Below are 16,183 nucleotides of genomic sequence, written 5' to 3'. Positions count from 1 at the left end.
TCTGTTTTTATTGACCATTTACACAACATGACAACTTCACTGCTTTTGGGTTTTGTATATGCTACTTGCTCGGTCGCCATCCTGTGGACAACATGAGTAATTCAGGCTGTGGAGGGGGCCGTGGTCGGCGCGCCTCCTGCGGGAAGGGAGTGTGTAAGGCCCGGCTTCGAAGCCCAGCTGACAGGTGAGTAGATTGCCCAGCTGGGGCTAATCATCTAATCACCTGTCTCCTTTATCAGCAGCGTCCGAGGCCATGAGGGGGGGGAGGAGAAAAGACACACGGGTGAGAAGGAGGCCGATAGCGAGACAACCCAGAACATTGCCCATTATAAATATAAAATAAAAGACTTGTATAAACAAGGCTTTTATTTTGTATTTATAATGGGCAATGTTCCGGGTTTGCCACTCGTTTCCCCATTTGATGGTTTTCAAGCCGCCGACTCTCATCCACAAGGGGATCGCTTGTGCACCCATGGCGAAACGGCGCGGAGGTGTGGGTGTGGCCACGTGGCACGGCTTCCTGTATGCCATCGACGGTCACGATGCCCCTTGTTTAAACAAGTCTTTTATTTTGTATTTATAATGGGCAATGTTCCGGGTTGTCTCGCTAGCGGCCTCCTTCTCCCTCGTGTGTCTTTTCTCTCCCCCCCCATGGCCTCGGACGCTGCTGATAAAGGAGACAGGTGATTATATAATTAGCACCAGCTGGGCAATCTACTCACCTGCCAGCTGGGCTTCGAAGCCGGGCCATACACACTCCCTTCCCGCAGGATGCGCGCCGACCACGCCCCCCTCCACACAGGCCTATGACCAATTATCATGCTTTGATCCAAACCAAGCAGAGCACATTACTTGTATGACGCAATGCAAACAACCTCCCCTAGTCATGGTGTGAAAAACAAAAAGAAGTCACAAAAAGAAAGGTCACACAACATAACACAATTTGTGGATATTGTTAAAAAAATATATATTACACCAATTTAAATCTATTGCAAAGCATGATGGGGAAAAATGCAAAAAAAAAAACGTTCCACACTTATCCATGTTTGGCACATTTTAGCTGCTTTATATATCTGATTTATTACAAAACTTTAAGAATGTTGTCACAAAAGTAAACCAGGGAGGAGTCCAACTTTCACATACTCTTAATATCCAATTATATTAATTATTAATTATACATCCATTATATTAACACACACACACACACACACACACACACACACACACACACACACACACACACATATATATATACAGATATATATATATATATATATATATATATATATATATATATATATATGTAGTTATCTTACATGCAGTCGGCTTTCAACCCTCGACCAAAATTTTTGTAGCCCAATGGCACAAATTTTGGACACCCCTGCTCTGAATTGTCAATAGGTGTGTGAATGGCTGTCTATCAGCTGGGATAGGCTCCAGCCCACTCGTGACTCTACACAGGATAAGCGGTATGGAGAACGAACGAATACATTTAACCGTTACCTCTCCACGCAGTCACTTAAACGCGAGGCCAGAGACGAGGCAGGGGCATCGTGACCGCCAATGGCATACAGGAAGCCGTGCCAGGTGGCCACGCCCACACCTCCGCGCCGTTTCGCCATGGGTGCACAAGCGATCCACCTGTGGGTGAGAGTCGGCGGCTTGAAAACCATCAAAAGGGGGACAACAGCGGCGGCCAAATGGGGAAACGAATGGCGTGTGCAAACAACTGCGACCTGTTGGTGTGAGGGTCAAAACACTCCACTGAGCGCAGGCAGGAGGAGCCATCACGACCGCCAACTGCGTACAACCTGAGAAGCACACACACTTTTATAAATCGGCTACCAGCACTCACTTGACACTTCAAAATAACAAAAAAACCATTGAGATTTGTAGCTCATTATATGACAGGGATATTCAACTACCGTATGTTAGAATAATTGTATCTAAGTTATCGAGAAGACAAAAGCTGTCTTTGATCCTACCAAGAAGAAGGCTTGTAAAACTCCACTGTGTAGGATGGGAAGCAACATTAATGTGTTCGGTTTCTTTGATGTATTGTAATCAACAGAAAGATATTGTCTTGACCCGAGATCTACGAAGCGAAGAGGAAGCAGAACCTGACTCCCTTTGAACTGTTGTATTCAAAGGCGATGGCTGTTTACGGCCCCCTTCCCTTAGAAACAGCTGTTGCCATGTAATCAGGGAAAGTCCAAATAAAAGAGGAAGCGTACAATCTTTCGCCAGAGCGTGGTGAGTCCAGACGTCTCTCCTCAATTGAGCGAAATTTAATTCTGTCTCTGTTTAATTCCTTGCTTCTTGTCTTGTTTAATAGATGTCATCAGTGTTTGAACCTGACACCGTATTTTCCGTAACACAGGGCGCACGCTATTCAGGTCTATTTTCATACAAAAGGCGCACTGGATTATAAGCGCATTAAATGGGTCATATTATGATTATTTTCTAAATTTAAAGGGGAACATTATCACCAGACCTATGTAAGCGTCAATATATACCTTGATGTTGCAGAAAAAAGACCATATATTTTTTTAACCGATTTCCGAACTCTAAATGGGTGAATTTTAGCGAATTAAACGCCTTTCTATTATTCGCTCTCGGAGCGATGACACATCGGGAAGCAATCCGCCATTTTCTCAAACACATTACAAACACCAAGTCAAATCAGCTCTGTTATTTTCCGTTTATTCGACTGTTTTCCGTACCTTGGAGACATCATGCCTCGTCGGTGTGTTGTCGGAGGGTGTAACAACACGAACAGGGACGGATTCAAGTTGCACCAGTGGCCCAAAGATGCGAAAGTGGCAAGAAATTGGCGGTTTGTTCCACACACTTTACCGACGAAAGCTATGCTACGACAGAGATGGCAAGAATGTGTGGATATCCTGCGACACTCAAAGCAGATGCATTTCCAATGATAAAGTCAAAGAAATCTGCCGCCAGACCCCCATTGAATCTGCCGGAGTGTGTGAGCAATTCAGGGACAAAGGACCTCAATAGCACGGCAAGCAATGGCGGCAGTTTGTTCCCGCAGACGAGCGAGCTAAACCCCCTGGATGTCTTGGCTTACACCGTCCCTTATGCCACCGAAGATGATCAAGGGAAGAATATCGACCCTAGCTTCCCTGGCCTGCTGACATGAGGGTATGTCTACAGAATATATTAATTGATGAAAATTGGGCTGTCTGCACTCTTAAAGTGCATGTTGTTGCCAAATGTATTTCATATGCTGTAAACCTAGTTCATAGTTGTTAGTTTCCTTTAATGCCAAACAAACACATACCAATCGTTGGTTAGAAGGCGATCGCCGAATTCGTCCTCGCTTTCTCCCGTGTCGCTGGCTGTCGTGTCGTTTTCGTCGGTTTCGCTTGCATACGGTTCAAACCGATATGGCTCAATAGCTTCAGTTTCTTCTTCAATTTCGTTTTCGCTACCTGCCTCCACACCACAACCATCCGTTTCAATACATGCGTAATCTGTTGAATCGCTTAAGCCGCTGAAATCCGAGTCTGAATCCGAGCTAATGTCGCTATAGCTTGCTGTTCTATCCGCCATGTTTGTTTGTGTTGGCATCACTATGTGACGTCACAGGAAAATGGACGGGTGTTTATAACGATGGTAAAAATCAGGCACTTCGAAGCTTTTTTTAGGGATATTGCGTGATGGGTAAAATTTTGAAAAAAACTTCGAAAAATAAAATAAGCCACTGGGAACTGCTTTTTAATGGTTTTAACCCTTCAGAAATTGTGATAATGTTCCCCTTTAAAACACTATCTTGTGGTCTACATCACATGTAATGGTGATTCTTTGGTGAACGTGTTGCATAGATGATGTTTTACACACTGCAAAAACTGAAATCTAAGTAAGATGAAATATCTCAAATAAGGGTGATATTTGTTTATTTTCTGTCTGATAAGATAATTCTTCTCACTAAGCAGATTTTATGTAAGAGTGTTTTACTTGTTTTAAGTGTTTTGGTCCTAAATGATCTCAGTAAGATATTACAGCTTGTTGCTGAGATTTGATGACCTATATTGAGTAAAACATGCTTGAAACTAGAATATCAAGTGTTGCAAAGCTGTGTCATCAACACTCACAAGTATAAAACTACTTTTTTAAAGTAATAATTTCTTATTTCAAGCATGAAAAAAAAAAAGACTTTGACACAATTGTGTCTTTATTTGTAACGACACGCCGTCATTGTCCGTCTCACCACAGTAAAAGTGTGATCAGGCTGACATATGAGATGCCATGAAAAGTTTCACCTTCATTAAAGATTCCCGTCACTTACTTGCCGTTGAGTACTGCCACTCCCACTGTGCTTCTGGGCGTGGCCATGCTGGCAACAAAGCTCCACTGGCGAGCTTGAGGATCCCACCTAATAAACAAAACACGGCGTGAGTCCTTCATGTGCACACTGCACACCGTTGGGTAGAGCCACACAATCTCGTAGGATCCCTCACAAGAGCGTTGTTAAAGATATATTCAGACTTTATTAAATGTTTGTTGCCTAGTTTAAATACACCAGAGGGACAACATATTAGATACTGCTCTCTATATGATGTAAGTGCAGATCTATACCACAATAAACTACAATAAAGCCTTGAAAGGTGAAATAATAGAAAATAATAAAATATAGTAACAATTACTTTCATCTAGAGATGTCCGATAATATCGGACTGCCGATATTATCGGCCGATAAATGCTTTAAAATGTAATATCGGAAATTATCGGTTTCAAAAAGTAAAATGTATGACTTTTCAAAACGCCGCTGTGTACACGGACGTAGGGAGAAGTACAGAGCGCCAATAAACCTTAAAGGCACTGCCTTTGCGTGCCGGTCCAATCACATAATATCTACGGCTTTTCACACACACAAGTGAATGCAATGCTTACTTGGTCAACAGCCATACAGGTCACACTGAGGGTGGCCGTATAAACAACTTTAACACTGTTACAAATATGCGCCACACTGTGAACCCACGCCAAACAAGAATGACAAACACATTGCGGGAGAACATCCGCACCGTAACACAACATAAACACAACAGAACAAATACCCAGAACCCCTTGCAGCACTAACTCTTCCGGGACGCTACAATATACACCCCCCGCTACCCTCTACTCCCCACCCGCCAACCTCAACCTCCTCATGCTCTCTCAGGGAGAGCATGTCCCAAATTCCAAGCTGCTGTTTTGAGGCATGTTAAAAAAAAATAATGCACTTTGTGACTTCAATAATAAATATGGCAGTGCCATGTTGGCATTTTTTTTTCCATAACTTGAGTTGATTTATTTTTGGAAAATCTTGTTACATTGTTTAATGCATCCAGCGGGGCATCACAACAAAACTAGGCATAATAATGTGTTAATTCCACGACTGTATATATCGGTATCGGTTGATATCGGTATCTGTAATTAAGAATTGGACAATATCGGCAAAAAAGCCATTATCGGACATATCTCATTAAAACTATTCGTTGATATCGAGTGACTTGTTCTTGCCAGAGTGGACACTGTTGCTTGCAGAAATATCTGCTCAATGTGGAAAAAACAGTTTAGTTTTCACTTTTGTAAACAAATCAACATCTTAGTAGGGCCCTGCCCTACTAAGAGTGATTGTTTATTAAAGTTCCATCCATCCATCCATTTTCTACCGCTTGTCCTTTTCGGGGTCGCGGGGGGGGGGGGGGGGGGGGGGGGGTGCTGGAGCCAATCCCAGCTGCATTTGGGCGGAAGGCGGTGTACACCCTGGACAAGTCGCCACCTCATCACAGAAAGACGGACAACATTCGCACACTAACTTTATTAAAGTTAAAAAGTTAAATGCCAATGATTGTCACACACACTCTAGGTGCGGTGAAATTATCCTCTGCATTTGACGCATCCCCACAGGGGAGCAGTGAGCAGCACCGGTGGCCGCGCCCGGGAATAATTTGGTGATTTAACCCTCAATTCCAAGCCTTGATGCTGAGTGCCAAGCAGGGAGGTAATGGCTCCCATTTTTATAGTCTTTGGTATGACTCGGCCGGGGTTTGAACTCACGACCTACCGATCTCAGGGCGGACACTCTAACCACAAGGCCACTGCGCAGGTGTCGTCTTTAAGGTTATGATTATTTTTGTGAAGGTTCGCCCCGTGTCTTCATTCACGCTCGCTCACCTTTCCACTGTGCTGAGGTAGCTCCAACCGTCGTGGCCTCCGACTGCGTACATGGGCCCCTCCAGGACGGCTACACCTGCAGCAGCCCACCACACACAGGACATGCGTGACTGGACTCATGGCAACATTTCACCGAGCTCGTAAAACCACCAGCGGTTTAGGGCTACACCTGCGAGGTTTTATTGTGCGGGGTTAACGCCATGTTGACACCTCCTCAACTCCAGGGATTTAGATGCTAGAGAACAGATGTTTTGACAGATGCGCCCCCCCCCCCACTCGTAAAATAAAACGGCAGCAGCAGCATGCCCTATAACGGTGGGCTTGGTTTAATCCACCCTGCAGGGGTGTCCTTGAACACAACACGGACTGATTTACTCATACTTGCCAACCTTGAGACCTCCGATTTCGGGAGGTGGGGGGTGGGGGGGGCGTGGTCGGGGTGGGGGCGTGGTTGGGGTGGGGTGGGGGCGTGGTTAGGGGCGTGGCTAAGAGGGGAGGAGTATATTTACAGCTAGAATTCACCAAGTCAAGTATTTCATATATATATATATATATATATATATATACATATATATATATATATATATATATATATATATATATATATATATATATATATATATATATATATATATATATATAAGAAATACTTGCCTTTCAGTGAATTCTAGCTATATATATATATATATATATATTTATATATTGTATTATATATATATAAATATATAAATAAGAGAAATACTTGAATTTCAGTGTTCATTTATTTACACATATACACACACATAACACTCATCTACTCATTGTTGAGTTATGGGTTGAATTGTCCATCCTTGTTCTATTCTCGGTCACTATTTTTCTAACCATGCTAAACACCCTTTCGCAGGTACCCAGAAAGGTTTCGAGTACCACCAAAAAAACTGAATCTCTGAAGACAGTATAAAAATCTGTGTTAAAGGTGTACAAATACTGTTTGTATAATAAGCATGTTATCGTTTACAAATTAGGGTTAAGAGTTCAGTACTAAAATAAAAAAAAAGAATGTGGTTTAAGTACAGTTTTTTAATTGAGCTGCTGCATTTTTTGGTTGGGTTGTTTATTTATTTTCAGTAACTTCTACATTTCTAAAAGGGGAGGAATGTAATAGTGATCTATGTTTGTCTGTTGCCATCTCATGGGGAATGTTGGCTATAGCGTACTGGGTTTACTTTTTGGTTGGCCAACGATTTACGTGGTGTTGCGCACCTGACGTCAAGTGTGTGAGTCTGTTTTGAAGTCTACAGTAAAGAGACGTACTTCATCACCTCGCCTGGTTATTGCCTCCAACTCAATATATTACAACAACATTGCTGTTTACGGCAGACGAACTGCTTTACGGTAGAATAAAACATGACTGCTGCTGTTGTGTGTTGTTACCGCGCTGGGAGGACGTTAATGAAACTGCCTAACAATAAACCCACATAAGAAACTAAGAACTCGCCCTCGATCATTCTACAGTTATAAGGTGTTTGGGCAGGCATGCTGTTTATATTGTGGGAAAGCGGACGTGAATACAGGCTGTCAACACGTCACTCAGGTCCGCATGGAGCTGGAGGGGGCGTGGCTTCCAGCTCCGCCTGAATTTCGGGAGATTTTCGGGAGAAAATTTGTCCCGGGAGGTTTTCGGGAGAGGCGCTGAATTTCGGGAGTCTCCCGGAAAATCCGGGAGGGTTGGCAAGTATGGATTTACTGCCGAGGTGCTGTGCCATGGCCCCAAGCCGTCTTTGTCTGTGATATGAATGCTAAACCATCTCAATACAAATCTTTAGACATCTGATATACAGGTGAAAGTCCAAAAATGGGAATATGGTGCAAAAGTTCATTCTTGTCCGCAATTCAACGTCAAATGCACAGTCGTGGTCAGAAGTGTACATACACTTGTAAAGAACATAATGTCATGGCTGTCTTGAGTTTCCAATCATTTATACAACTCTTATTTTTTTGTGATAGAGTGATTGGTGCGCATTTTTTTTTTGTCACAGTTTTTTGTTGGTCACAAAAAACATTCATGAAGTTTGGTTCTTTTATGAATTTATTATGGGTCTACTGAAAATGTACTGGGTCAAAAGTATACATACAGCAATGTTCATATTTGCTTACATGTCCCTTGGCAAGTTTCACTGCAATAAGGCGCTTTTGGTAGCCATCCACAAGCTTCTGCTTGAATTTTTGACCACTCCTCTTGACAAAATTGGTGCAGTCCAGCTAAATTTGTTGGTTTTCTGACATGGACTTGTTTCTTCAGCATTGTCCACACGTTTAAGTCAGGACTTTGAGAAGGCCATTCTAAAACCTTAATTCTCGACTGATTTAGTCATTCCTTTACCACTTTTGACGTGTGTTTGGGGTCATTGTCCTGTTGGAACACCCAACTGCGCCCAAGACCCAACCTCCGGGCTGATGATTTTAGGTTGTCCTGAAGAATTTGGAGGTAATTCTCCTTTTTCATTGTCCCATTTACTCTCTGTAAAGCACTAGTTCCATTGGCAGCAAAACAGGCCCATAGCATAATACTACCACCACCATGCTTGACGGTAGGTTGGTGTTCCTGGGATAAAAGGCCTCACCTTTTCTCTTTCAAACGTTTTGCTGGGTATTGTGGCCAAACAGCTCCATTTTTGTTTCATCTGACATCACATGGACAAAGATAAAACCTTCTGAAGGAAAGTTCTGCGGTCAGAAAACCAACACATTTAGCTGAACTGCACCAATTTTGTCAAGAGTCAAAAATTCAAGCAGAAGCTTGTGGATGGCTACCAAAAGCGCCTTATTGCAGGTAAACTTGCCAAGGGACATGTAAGCAAATATTAACATTGCTGTATGTATACTTTTGACCCAGCACATTTGCTCACATTTTCAGTAGACCCATAATAAATTCATAAAAGAAGCAAACTTCATGAATGTTTTTTGTGACCAACAAGTATGTGCTCCAATCACTCTATCACAAAAAAATAAGAGTTGTAGAAATGATTGGAAACTCAAGACAGCCATGACATTATGTTCTTTACAAGTGTATGTACACTTTTGACCACGACTGTATGTAGTATAAATTCATTACATGCCAAATGAGAAATACCAAGCCTTCACTTTAATTTTGATGATCATGGCTTACAGTTTTTTGAAAATCAAAACTATATAAAAGAAGGCCCGGAAATATATTGAGTTGCATATTATGAATGTCATATATTAGTTTTGCCTTGTAAATCTAATTGCTGGAATACCACGGAGGTTTATTTGTGTCTGTATTACAGAAGCTTTTTTGTATATAAAAATGTAATGTTTTAAAATTCGGTGTATAAAAAAATGTGTGTAAAATAATTCGGTGTATAAAACTTTAGTGTTTTAAAACTCAGTGTATAAAAAATTTATAAAATTTGTGTAAAATAATCTAGTGTATAAAAATTCAGTGTATTAAAAAACAGAGTATAACAATTTGGTGTTTTGAAATTCAGTGTATTAAAAATTACTGTAAAATAATTCAGTGTATACAAATTCAATGTATTAAAAAAACAGTGTATAAAAATGTTGTGTTTTAAAATTCAGTGTACAAAACATTTGTGTAAAATAATTCAGTGTATAAACATTTTTTGTTTTAAAATTCTGTGTATAAAAAGTTTGTGTAAAATAATTTGTGTATAAAAATTCAGTGTATTAAAAAACAGCGTATAAAAATTCAGTGTTTTGAAATTCAGTGTATAAAAAATTTGTGTAAAATAATTCAGTGTATAAAAATTCAATATATTAAAAAACAGCAAATAAAAATTCAGTGTTTTGAAAGTCAGTGTATAAAAAATTAGTGTAAAATAATTCAGTGTATAAAAAATCAGTGTATTAAAAAAACAGTGTATACAAATGTTGCAGCGTATAAAAATTTAGTGTTTTAAAACTCAGTGTATAAAAAATGTGTAAAATAATTTAGGGTATAAAAATTCAGTGTATTAAAAAACAGTGTATAAAAATGTTGTGTTTTAAAATTCAGTGTATAAGAAATGTGTGTAAAATAATTCAGTGTATAAACATTTTTTGTTTTAAAATTCAGTGTATAAAGAATTTGTGTAAAATAATTCAGTGTATAAAATATCAGGGTATTAAAAAACAGCAAATAAAAATTCAGTGTTTTGAAATTCAGTGTATAAAAAATTTGTCTAAAATAATTCAGTGTATAAAAATTCAGTGTATTAAAAAACAGCAAATAAAAATTCAGTATTTTGAAAGTCATTGTATAATAAATTAGTGTAAAATAATTCAGTGTATAAAAATTCAGTGTATTAAAAAAACAGTTTATACAAATGTTGTGTTTTAAAACTCAGTGTATAAAAATGTGTGTAAAATAATTCAGTGTATAAAAATTCAGTGTATTAAAAGAACAGCGTATAAAAATTCAGTGTATAAAAAAATTTGTGTAAAATAATTCAGTGTATAAAAATTCACTGTATTAAAAATGTGTGTAAAATAATTAAATGTATAAAAATTCACTGTATTAAAAAACAGCATATACAAATTAATTGTTTTAAAATTCAGTGTATAAAAAATTTGTGTAAAATAATTCAGTGTATAAAAATTTAGTGTATTAAAAAAACAGCGTATAAAAATTGTGTTTTAAAACTTAGTGTATAAAATATTAGTGTAAAAATAATTCAGTGTATAAAATATTAGTGTAAAATAATTCAGTGTATCAAAATTCAGTGTATTAAAAATACAGTGTATAAAAAATTAAGTGTTTAAAACTCAGTGTATAAAGAATTTGTCTAAAATAATTCAGTGTATAAGTCAGTGTATTAAAAAAACTGCGTATAAAAATTCATTGTTTTAAAATTCAGAGTATAAAAAATTAGTCTAAAATAATTCAGTGTGTAAAAATTCAGTGTGTTAAAAATACAGCGTATGAAAATTTAGTGTGTTAAAATTCAACCTGTTGGTTGTTGCCGAGCAGTGTCTTTATAATTAGCGACACTCGTAACGATTATTATAATGAGAATGACACTTGTGTAGCTAGGAAGAAGGGCTCACCGAGGCCATGTCTGTGTGTGGACATGGGTGGCATGACGCTCCAGGTCTTGCTCTGAGGGTTGTAACACTCCACCGTGTTGAGGGTCTTCAGTCCATCTCGGCCCCCGACCACATAGATGCGGCCGTCCAGGACGGCGACGCCAAACTGAAGCCTCCGACCGCTCATGGTCGCCACCTGCTTCCACTTGTCCCGCCGCAGGGAGTACTGCTCGATACTGGTGGCACCTGCAGGAAACCAGGCCAGAAAAACCCAACGTGCATTGATATTAAACGTCAGCAAATATAAGACCATGATTGTAACATCAGTGCGACCTCTGTTACACTCCAACCTCCTCTATTTGGGAACTTTTCCATTTACGGACCTTTGGATCGTGCCAAATATGCCTCTGTGTGCGAACGCTTTATTCATTCATTTTTGTGTCCTGTAGCAAGTTTTTAATTGTGATGAGAACTCGAAAAAGATGCTAAAGCGGACTTATTTCACAGTGGCGGAGAAGAGTGCCTCTTGTTCAGCGGCGCCTCTTCCAAAGCACACACACCTCTCCATTTTCTCTCTCTGTGTGCGGTTTCTCTCCTCTCGCGAGGAAAAGCTCACCAGAGGACCGTTGCCAATAATTTACCGTGAGTCGATTTTCCTTTTTAAAATGTTTAATATTGTAGCAATATGGTTGTTAAAGTTAAGGAATTGTTGTGATTTCTGATCATTTGTGAGGGCATGTGTGATGTCTGTAAGAGTGTTTTCATGCATATTGTAACTAAACTAGCGTCGTTAGCATTAGCAAATATGCTAACACGTTTATAAGTGTCTGTGTTAATATCATTAACTTACAATGGCATTTGTTTTTCATTCAGTACCACAAATTCCTCAGTAAATTCACCAAAACTTCACCGTGGAGTTATTGAGTCTGTTTAGCTGATTGTGCAGCTTTTTTACTTTTTAAAATGTTTACTATTGTAGCAATATGGTTGTTAAAGTTAAGGATTTTTGTGATTTCTGATCATTTGTGAGGGCATCAAAGGGACTTCTGTGTGTGTCGATAAAGAGACAGTTATTTAATCACCTCCTTGTTATGTTATGTTTGATATACAGAACTATATAGCACTTTATATTGTGTACAAAGTGTACAAACTTTCACTAAAATATGGACTTTTGTCGAGGCTGGAACCAATTATTCATATTTACATTCTTTCTTATGGAGAAATTTGCTTGACTACACAAACTTTCCGATTTACAAACCCTGTTCAAGATCCAATATGGTTCATAAATTGAGGTTCCACTGGTTTAAATATTTGTATTATCATTAGTTATATTAATATTGTTTATATGCATTTACCATCTTGGAGTGTATGGTGTCATTGTTGTGAAAGTATTATTTGAAAAATAATCATTCACAGTTAATAATACTAACACAGACAGATTTGCTAATACTAACGACGCTAGCTTGATTACGTTATTATAGCACGTACAAATATGCATGAAAACACTCCTACAGGCGTCACACATGGGAAGGTTTAGTAAATAAGATTTGTTTTAGTTATATTGTAATAATAAAGAATCATTTTGAGCAGAAACGCTATGTACAGTTATACTTCAGGTTGAAGGCACAAAACAGAGAGTACATTTTCAACCCAGTGAGCAAACTCTTCCAAAAGATGGCGCTATATCACAAACAATAACACACCTTTTCAGTGTCTCTGTCGGTGTTATATGAAAACTATTTGTTGAATAGAAAACATTATGGCTGTTAGCAAAGAAAAATCCATGTATTATTCACACCGTTTTATAAGCCGCAGGGTCCAAAGTGTGGGAAAAAAGGTTGATTGAGGCTTTTGGATGTTTTTTAGAGCGCTTTATAGGCGGAATTGAGCCTCTCCTAAGGGCTCCATTGTAAGCTGACTCTTGTTAGCGTTCATTTACGATTTAGAAAACATAAAATAAGAAAAACATGTGTTCTTGTCTTACATAAGGAAATGAAAAAAGTGCAGTTTTGATGAGGATCAAGGATCAACGGTATTCATTTGTAAAAGGGTCTACTCTTGATGAGTAAACGCAGGACTTTGAAAAATATATTAAATACGAGGTGTACTCATTAAGAGTAATCGGCAATCCGATCAGCAATGGAATTATTAAATAACACGTCTTTATTTGAATTTTGGGGACTGATTTGGAGTCGTGCTATTATAAATGATAAATGATAAATGATAAATGATAAATGGGTTGTACTTGTATAGCGCTTTTCTACCTTCAAGGTACTCAAAGCGCTTTGACACTACTTCCACATTTACCCATTCACACACACATTCACACACTGATGGAGGGAGCTGCCATGCAAGGCGCTAACCAGCACCCATCAGGAGCAAGGGTGAAGTGTCTTGCTCAGGACACAACGGACATGACGAGGTTGGTACTAGGTGGGGATTGAACCAGGGACCCTCGGGTCGCGCACGGCCATTCTTCCACTGCGCCACGCCGTCCCTAATGACTGACATGTAACAGTGGAGGAGCGATTACAATACAGTTGTGTATGTATTGACCTAATGGCGACATGCAAATACACAAAAATGGGGAAAGCTTTTATTATAATGGTTGTCCACACATTTTTTTTTATTGCTTAATTGTTTTTATTGCTCTATTTATTTTAACTTTTTTTTTTTTTTTTTTTATTGCTTTATTTATTTTCCTATGATACCGTCTTTGATTTATTTTGTACAATTTTCCATTTAGTCTATTATTTGTGCACTTTCCTTTTTGAAGTTGATCTTGATTTATTGTTATGTCAATTAGAGATGTCCGATAATGGCTTTTTTACCGATATCCGATATCGTCCAACTCTTAATTACCGATTCCGATATCAACCAATACCGATATATACAGTGGTGGAATTAACACATTATTATGCCTAATTTTGTTGTGATGCCCCGCTGGATGCATTAAACAATGTAACAAGGTTTTCCCAAAATAAATCAACTCAAGTTATGGAAAAAAAAATGCCAACATGGCACTGCCATATTTATTATTGAAGTCACAAAGTGCATTATTTTTTTTAACATGCCTCAAAACAGCAGCTTGGAATTTGGGACATGCTCTCCCTGAGAGAGCATGAGGAGGCTGAGGTGGGCGGGGTTGAGGTGGGGGTAGCGGGGGGTGTATATTGTAGCGTCCCGGAAGAGTTAGTGCTGCAAGGGGTTCTGGGTATTTGTTCTGTTGTGTTTATGTTGTGTTACGGTGCGGGTGTTCTCCCGAAATGTGTTTGTCATTCTTGTTTGGTGTGGGTTCACAGTGTGGCGCATATTTGTAACAGTGTTAAACTTGTTTATACGGCCACCCTCAGTGTGACCTGCATGGCTGTTGACCAAGTATGCGTGGCATTCACTTGTGTGAATGTGTTTACTTTTAGGTTATAATCAGTTTTTTCCTTTCATTTTTCCGAAGACCCAAGTCCTGAGCTAATCTTGTCAGATACAATTGGATTTTAGGACGATAATCCCGTCTTTCATGTTTCGGTGCTTCCAAAGCTACCTTTTGTGGCGTCCATTCCGCCGACGGCAAACATGGCCCCGACGGTGGCCTTCCGGGGCCGGGTGCGCGGGCCCTGCAGCAGGGGCCGACGCTGGGGCAAGAGGTGGTACTTCATTCCCTCCATCAGCAGTCGCTGGCAGTCCACGCTGTCTCGCAGGAGGGGGCTGGTCTCCAAGTCCGCCAAGAACTGCACGTATGAAAGAAACGAGAGATTAGACAAAATAAATGTGTGTGTGATGAGGGTGCAGAGTCACTTCCTGTGGCATTGCTGCTTGCTGACAACCGAGGGTCAGGTGGAGGATCTTGTCAGTGATTTGAGGGATTAGATCCTGCACACACGCACATCCTGGACCACGTATCCATCAACCATGTCTCATCAGCAATCTCATATCAAAGAATCTATCCTCCTCCTTTCCTCGCTCTCTCTAGACATTTTCCACACCATCCATTTTCTACCGCTTGTCCCTTTCAAGGTCGCGCTGGAGCCTATCTCAGCTGCATTCGGGCGGAAGGCAGTGTACAATCTGGACAAGTCGCCACCTCATCGCAGGACCAACACAGATAAGATTAAAAACCAATTACTACCAAGAAATTCCAGAAAATATAAATTAACTAAAAGCAGTCTTTTTCTCACAATGTGTCGACTTTTTTCTAATAAGATTTGGGGAAAAAATTCATATTTTTTCTGTTTCTGTAATATTGCAATTAGGGATGTCCGATAATGGCCTTTTTGGCGATATCCGCTATTCCGATATTGTCCAACTCTTAGGAGTTTTTTTTGGGTTGGTGCACTAATTGTAAGTGCATCTTGTGTTTTTAATGTTGATTTAATAAAATAAAATAAATAATAAATACAATTTAAATTAAAGCTGCAAGCAGCGATGGACGGGACCGACTTTGATGGCACATAAAATCCAAACCGAAACAGTAATTAAAACTCTTTGGTCAACTTTTAATCAGAAGGGTTCAATCTCTCTCCTGTGCTAGTTTGAAGCCGACACGACAAACGCGCTCAGAGGAGATAATGTTTGGAAAAAGGTGACCGGTTTTTACAAAACTTTTGTTTTGAAGGGGGAATTTCAAACTTCCTGTAGATTTTTGCTGGGGGTTGTCATTATATGAAATGTAGGTCTAAATAAGACCTACATTGAGGTTTCATGTCTCTACGACATTCCTACTGGAAGTTACAGGCAATTTTGTCTGTGTTTTCTTCCTAAGAGCAGTTTTGTCTGTGTTTTATTCCTAGGGGGCGCTAGAGCACAATTCTGAGTTTTGGGGTTTGCTTGTTTTATTAGATCGCAATTTTCGCCAGTCCTGATGTGTGTGTCCAGTTTGGTGAGTTTTAAAGCATGTAAGGGGGTCAAATTACAACTCAAAGAGGCAAGAGTGACTGTTTTTACTAAACATTTGTTTTGAAGTGGGAATAACCAACTTCCT

The 16,183-nt window shown here is 39.5% G+C and overlaps 1 protein-coding gene across 1 annotated transcript in view; it reads right to left on the bottom strand.

The window, feature by feature from the left end:
- klhl5 (kelch-like family member 5) overlaps positions 1-16,183 on the bottom strand; it is a 157,280-nt gene that overhangs the window by 12,067 nt on the left and 129,030 nt on the right. The window contains exons 9-14 of the mRNA XM_061977040.1: positions 14,747-14,933; positions 11,227-11,451; positions 6,181-6,256; positions 4,310-4,396; positions 1,737-1,811; positions 1,504-1,641 (exon numbers count right to left, since the gene is read on the bottom strand). Of these exons, the coding sequence (XP_061833024.1) occupies positions 1,504-1,641; positions 1,737-1,811; positions 4,310-4,396; positions 6,181-6,256; positions 11,227-11,451; positions 14,747-14,933 (788 nt within the window). The remainder of the gene's footprint in view (positions 1-1,503; positions 1,642-1,736; positions 1,812-4,309; positions 4,397-6,180; positions 6,257-11,226; positions 11,452-14,746; positions 14,934-16,183) is intronic.

This window comes from Nerophis lumbriciformis, linkage group LG16, assembly GCF_033978685.3.
Source record: "Nerophis lumbriciformis linkage group LG16, RoL_Nlum_v2.1, whole genome shotgun sequence".
NCBI classification, from domain to species: Eukaryota; Metazoa; Chordata; class Actinopteri; order Syngnathiformes; family Syngnathidae; genus Nerophis; species Nerophis lumbriciformis.
This window is presented reverse-complemented; position numbering and strand designations above follow the sequence as displayed.